The sequence below is a fragment of the Brassica napus genome, chromosome C9 (assembly GCF_020379485.1).
Source record: "Brassica napus cultivar Da-Ae chromosome C9, Da-Ae, whole genome shotgun sequence".
Lineage (NCBI taxonomy): Eukaryota > Viridiplantae > Streptophyta > Magnoliopsida > Brassicales > Brassicaceae > Brassica > Brassica napus.
This window is the reverse complement of record NC_063452.1, coordinates 18,624,211-18,631,143: the sequence shown is the minus strand read 5'-3', so window position 1 is coordinate 18,631,143 and position 6,933 is coordinate 18,624,211. Positions and strand designations below refer to the sequence as shown.

The 6,933-nt window shown below is 33.9% G+C and overlaps 2 protein-coding genes across 2 annotated transcripts; both read left to right on the top strand.

The window, feature by feature from the left end:
- The first annotated feature begins 626 nt into the window (after positions 1 to 626).
- On the top strand, positions 627 to 1,406 carry LOC106384663 (glutathione S-transferase T3-like). The gene has a single exon (XM_013824600.2). It carries the CDS (start codon positions 627 to 629, stop codon positions 1,404 to 1,406), a length of 780 nt encoding a protein of 259 aa, XP_013680054.1.
- Positions 1,407 to 2,255: 849 nt separating this feature from the next.
- On the top strand, positions 2,256 to 3,512 carry LOC106384662. The gene is made up of 2 exons (XM_022696484.1): positions 2,256 to 2,955; positions 3,016 to 3,512. The coding sequence occupies exons 1-2, from the start codon at positions 2,256 to 2,258 to the stop codon at positions 3,510 to 3,512; spliced, it is 1,197 nt and encodes a 398-aa protein (XP_022552205.1).
- Positions 3,513 to 6,933: the final 3,421 nt, after the last annotated feature.

Genomic DNA, 6,933 nt, shown 5'->3' with positions numbered 1-6,933 from the left:
TTTAAGAGTATCGAATAGGTAGTATAAAGATTTGTAAAGTTTGGTTCTTTTTAAGTCCGTAACACGGTTTGTTTGTTTCCATCTGCAGACAGAGGTTAACCGCCTCAGTTTGGTGGTTGATAACCTCACTGCTGAGATTTATTCTCTCACTGTGCAGGTCGCAAATCTGGAGAAGGTCTGCTTCGAATAAAAACCTTAAGGTAAACACTCAAGCTTAACTAAGCTTAACTGAACTGAAGTATTTAGCTTGATCTGCTGAATGATGTGATGAATGCTGAAATAGAGGTGAACTGAACTAGGTAGAGTAGGTAACCGAACTAGAAAGTGAAGTGAACTAGGTAGACTAGGAACTGAAAAACAGTAATTATCAGTTGGTTGGTTGCTCTGATGAATGTTGTGTTGAATGCTCTCTGTCTACTTCTTGTACTAGTTTTTTAAAACAGATTTGATGTGTAATGAATGCCGTTAGAGAACAACTTGTTGTGTAATTAACTTTAATGAATTTTGGTAGTTAGACTTACTTTAATTGCTCTCTCTTATCAAAGCACAATTGTAGTTTAAAAACATAGTTAGAAGTAAAAAATCTGAAAACCAAAACCACGTTTAAAACACCACCTCAAACCAAAATGGAACCGTTTTCTCTAGATTCTCCCGGGTTTATGAACCTTTTATCTTCCCAAACCAGTCAACCCATAGACGTAGGGTCCATAGGCGTAGGGTCTTCTACTGTTCCAAAACCGTTGGAAAGGAAAAAGTGGACAACACAAGAAGACATTGTTCTGATCAGTGCTTGGTTGAACACCAGCAAGGATCCGATAGTTGGTAACCAGCAGAAGTTAGGGTCATTTTGGAATAGAATAGCAGAGTATTTCAATTCAATCCCTCAGCTGAGTGGCTTCGCTCCTAGAGAGTGGAGTCAGTGTAAGCAGAGGTGGGGAAGAGTTAATGAGCAGGTCTGTAAGTTTGTGGGAAGTTATGAGGCCGCATTGAAGGAACAAGCTAGTGGTCAAAATGAGAACGATGTCATGAAGTCTGCCCATGACATCTTCTTTAACGACTACCAGCTCAAGTTCACACTCGAGCATGCGTGGAGGGAACTGAGGTTTGATCAAAAATGGAGATCAAACTCTGTTTCCAGAGATGGTCCAAAGGAGAAAAGGAAGGAAGCTGCGGAAACAGAGCCTGAGTTGGAAGAGGTTAGGCCTCCTGGTATTAAGGTTTCCAAAGCTGCGAAACGAAAGAAGCACGGGAATGAAGCAGCTCTTGATCAGATAGAGAGCATACTAGCTATGAAAACTATCATATCAAACCGGAAAATCCTTGATCGTCTCTTAGGCAAAAATGCAGATACACTTTCTGATCAAGAAATGACACTCAAGAATAAACTGATATCTGAAATGCTTTGAGTTGGTCAGTCGGTTATTTTTTGTGGTTTACAATGTGTTGTGTAGACTATTGTCTAGAGTGATATGTGATTTCTTGAGTGTTGTCTAGACTTTTTGTTTAACTTTATTGATTCGGCTATGTTTTGTGTTGCAGGTTACGGGTTGCTTGACTTGTGGAGGTGGATGCTTGTACTTGTGTTGCAGGTCACGGGTTCACGCTTTCTCTGTTTCTTTTATGTACCTGTCTTTTAGCTTTATGTACTTGTCTTTTAGCTCTATGTATGTCGGGAAAGTGTAAAATGTTGGATCTTTCTACACTTCTATGTTATGTAATCACGGGTGTATGTACCCCTGATAACTTCATTCACGGGTGTAAACAATGTCTCCCTATATATATTATGCTTGTCACTTCTCTTTGGCTATCATTTATAAAATCTCCAATGCAACTTCTCTTTCTTTCTCACTTGACTTTGTGAAACACAAAGTATTTGTGTATCTACCCACTTCTTGTATTCAGGTATGTATAACACATTTTAATTAAGGTTTGTATGAAACAAAAGATATAATCACATAATTTCCAATGCAACTTCTCTTTGTTTGCGTGTACATTTTACAAATATATTTGGTGAACCGCCATGTGATGCGATTATATCTTTTTTTTGGCGACATTTTCTTACAAGTATTATGTATCTTTGCATGAAAAAAATGATATAATCACATAATATATTTCTAATCAACCGTTGCTTTTTTTTATATGAAACACCGAACATTTTGTTGTCTTAAAATACAATTTAAAGAAATATATGAAACAAACAACATTTTGTTTAATTAATATGATAATAATTAATTTTTTTTGAATATGTACAAAGGATGTCTTCCTCATCAAGTGATGAAGTAGATGAAGCTTTAGATGAAATTGTCGACGAAGTAGTCGATAATTACATCGACTCAATGGTTAATGCTCAAACCAACAAGCCAAAGCGACGAAGTTATATCGAAAGAGAGCGGGAACTAGGACACAAACAACTATGGAAGGATTATTTCGCGGAAAATCCAACATACCAGCCGGAAATGTTTAGGCGCCGTTTTCGAATGAACAAAACATTGTTCCTTCGCATAGTCCAAAGCCTAAGTACTGAACTGCCATACTTTCAGCAAAGAAGAAATGCTCATGGAAGGTTGGGGCTATCTGCACTTCAAAAGTTTACGGCAGCAATACGTATGATGGCATACGGACAATCGGGAGATATGTATGACAAATATCTCCGACTAGGTGAAAGTACTTCACGTTTATGTTTGGATAATTTCACTAATGGGATTTTACAATTGTTTGGAGCTGAGTATTTAAGAAGACCTACCCCGGCGGATCTTCAACGATTACTCGATGTTGGAGAGGCACGGGGGTTTCCAGGGATGGTAGGCAGCATCGATTGTATGCATTGGGAGTGGAAAAACTGCCCAACGGCTTGGAGAGGGCAGTTTACACGTGGTTCAGGAAAGCCGACAATTGTCTTAGAAGCTGTGGCATCACAGGATCTTTGGATATGGCACGCATTTTTCGGTTTACCAGGTACTCTCAACGATATCAATGTTCTTGATCGGTCACCAGTTTTTGATGACATTTTACAAGGTCGAGCACCTAAAGTCAACAACCACACCTATCATATGGCATACTACCTTACTGACGGAATTTATCCGCATTGGGCTACATTTATCCAATCCATCCCACTTCCTCAAGGTCCTAAAGCAGTGCGGTTTGCTGAACGCCAAGAAGCCACCAGAAAAGATGTCGAACGTGCTTTTGGAGTATTGCAATCGAGATTTGCAATAGTTAAAAACCCAGCTTTACAATGGGACAAGGAAAAAATAGGAAGGATTATGAGATGTTGTGTTATATTGCACAATATGATAGTCGAGAACGAAAGAGACGGATACAATCAAATTGATACATCAGAGTTCGAGTCGGGAGAGTCAAGCAGAAGTTCCCAGGTGCGAAGAAGAGAAAGTTTGAATGTCCATAATATGCTTGGCATTCGCACTGAAGTTCGAAATTCAGATAAACATGATCGTTTGAAAGCTGATCTCATCGAAAATATCTGGCAAATGTTTGGTAATGTAGATGATTGATCGTTGTATCTTCATGAATTCTCAATGTATTGAATAAATTTCTTTTATAAATATATTGGTTAATGTAATCAATTCTTAATGTATTGAATATTTTAAAACTTATTATATTTTATTCATTTATTTTCAATATAGTGAAAATATTTAAAAAAATATATATATAATATTATTTTATTTCTATGAACCCGTTCTGCAGGTTCACCAATGAAAGAACACAATCGATAGAGGTTCACAACTATTTATGGTCCTACCAAAAAAATAATAAAAAAATCTTATGAACCCCAAGAGGGGGTTCACCAATGCGGATGCCCTTAGATTTTGAAAAAGTCTAGCAGTTTTGTCTATGGTTACAGCAAATGTATTACTCTCTATTATGCATTACCACCCTAAGCTAATGACACCCTAAGCTAATGACATTTTGCAATCTCCTCGTCTCTTGAATATACACTTTCCTGCAAACTATGAGAAGCAATCAAAGTTTTCCATGGCGGTGAAGCTCCCATGGTGACTGGAAAGGCTCCCACAAGCATGAGGGAGGTGTCTTGGTACACGTGTTACAAAACTCGCCAAACAGGACACATGGTGGTGATGATAATCAACTTACCAACCTACAAATGAGCCTTATTCTTTAATTATTAAGTTGTATCTTTATTTGGGTCTGGTGTTGCGGTAAATCCAGTGCCGTGCCTAGCTTTTGTAGGGCTTAAGGCAAATTTAAAAATTGGAGCTTTAATTTAAATAACATTTATCATGTAAAATATAATTTATATAAATTATATTCAACATAATGGAAAAAATCTTTTAATATTTTTCATGTCTAAAATATCTATCTTATTAAATTAGAAACATGACAACTTCTTCTAGGTGGATTTTTAAGGTGGACTTCATATTTTAATTAAATGTCTATCTCTTATAAATTAAAGATACCATAACCGACTTCATAGTTTTAATTAAACGCCTAATTCCTTACGAATTAGACGTATCATATCCAACCTCATAATTATTATTAAATGTACCATAACTGAACCTATACTGATATCTATGTTAATACAAACTATACAGTTTCAGAAGATAACCGTCGACTATGTCTTATAACTCTGCTAAAATCAGACTGAATTTTAGAAACATAAACACAAAATAATAACCAACCACTAGACTATGCCAAACGAACAATAATACATTATACATGCTCCAATTTTAATGTTTCAGCGATGAACAAATAGATATCAGAACAGATGCTATAAAAATATTTTGTTAAAAAAAAAAATCACTTCTGCACATCGGTTCATACCACAAGTTCATCTTAGTTACTCATTTTTTTTTTGTTTTCAAACTGATCAAACACAATATTTCGATTTGGAAGTTCATATATTTCTGTTAATAATTGATATCTATATCTATACTTCTGGTATATTTCATAAAAGAAACATCAATTTTTACTTAACAATAACATCATTTATTAAAAACCCTTTCTCCAAGTCGTATCAAATATGCATAATATCTTGGTGACCATATTGCGTGACTTGGTATTTATTATAGATTAGGGAATTGCCCTAGGGAATATTTGTGTAGTATATTCGATGCATATGATTATTTACATAACCGATATAGAATCTCGAATTTTACTTTGAAATAAAACTTTTATGGAAAAATCATTTCTCCAAGTCGTTTTAATTATGTCTAATATCGCGGTGACCATATATTGTGATTTGGTATTTATTGTAGATTTCTTAATTGGTTTAGTGAATATTTGGGTGGTACATTCGTTTCCTTGCCTCAAAATTAAACTATAGATACTGGTCTCTAAATCATCTTTACACATCCACAATAACCTCCAAAAAAAAAAGAATGATGAAACCAAGCACTTTCGATTACCATTAAGAAACAATTGGCTAATTCGCGTTAAAGTACTTCATGCTTGGAAACAAAACACCAGTTTTGGAGGCGACACATTTAAATGCGTCTTAGCTGATGAAACTGTGAGTATTGTTTATTGTTATATTTTAGTTACCATCTTGTAGTATTCATTATATAATTTGATTTTTTATTTTATGTAGGGTGTAAAGATTGCAGCATCTTGCAAAAGGAATCAAATTTTTTTGTCTCCAACGTGATTTACCGGTTTGAGAGTGGAAAACTATTGATACTTTTTAAGTTCTAGCCGCTTCTGGACAATATCGCCCAACAATTCATCAATACAAATTGATTTTTTTCAGGTGACACAGTGGTAACTGGATGTAATTTTCTATCTGATCATATTTTTCTTTCGAGTTACGATGTGTTAAGGAATATCGACGAGAAGAAAAATATTTTTTTTAAAGGTACACATGTTTATTGATTACTTTGTAATGAATATTATGATCTCATTAAAGTTTTGGACAGATCTTGAATTCTTTTGTCGTAAATTCATTATGTATTGTTGTTCATACATATGTTATTGGACAAGTCGTGGATCTTCATGGGGTTCAAACGGTTCAAGTTATGGGGAAAGAGAAAAACAACGTTCAATTTTGTTTGCGTGACTGCATGTAAATTACATGTATACGTTGGGACAGAATATTGGTGTTATGAATTACGTTGGTTCAAATTATGTTTCTAAAACAAATATAAACATATATAGTTTTATATATTACATAGTATAGTAATATTGTATAGTGTTATATTTATAACTTTGTCATGAAAACAAACCAAACTGAAATATAATATAATATATATCAGAAAATGTTTTGAACCATTACACACAAAATATATTAGACGTCAGAATATAATAAATTCACTGAGCAATTATGTAATAATTGTTTAAAAAATTAACTTCATAATGTACACAACAAAATCAAAACACAAGTTTCATAGCAAATTTTGCGTTATAATAAAAAAAACACAACCCGCATTCGCAAAAGAATGAAAACCCGCCCGACCGGGCGGGTCATGATCTAGTATGATTTATATGTGAAGTAAACACAATTTAGTACGTAAACATAAATATAATTATTTGACATGATTTTTTTTATTAAGATTGTTTACATATTTTCATAATAACCTTTAAAAATTCATATCAGTGTTAGTTAAAATATATAAATTGTAGCTATAAAGAGTAAAGATACAGATTCATTCAACATCGCAAAATAATACCAATAAATTGTGAAAGATTTTGTGAAATATACATTTAAAACAAATATAGAAACTAATAAATGAATAAATATTTAAAATCTCAAATCCAATAGAAATAAAAATAGTAAACGTTTAACATAATTAAATTTGTAGGAACTATTGGTAAAAGGTAAAATCATAGAACATATATAAATGTTTTTTACTGATTGCATACAAAAATAAAGGCCCTAGACCGAGTATGTTAATCAAGGGGGCTGAGGCAATTACCTTTTTGCTAATACATTGAGCACGGCTCTGGATAAATCCGATATAT

What these genes read in the sequence shown, in the direction of transcription:
- LOC106384662 (XM_022696484.1), top strand. Translation starts at nt 2,256, where the DNA reads ATGTCTTCCTCATCAAGTGATGAAGTAGATGAAGCTTTAGATGAAATT. An exon ending in CGCATTTTTCGGTTTACCAG is followed by an intron (nt 2,956 to 3,015) that starts GTACTCTCAACG and finishes ACATTTTACAAG; the next exon opens with GTCGAGCACCTAAAGTCAAC.
- LOC106384663 (XM_013824600.2), top strand. Translation starts at nt 627, where the DNA reads ATGGAACCGTTTTCTCTAGATTCTCCCGGGTTTATGAACCTTTTATCT.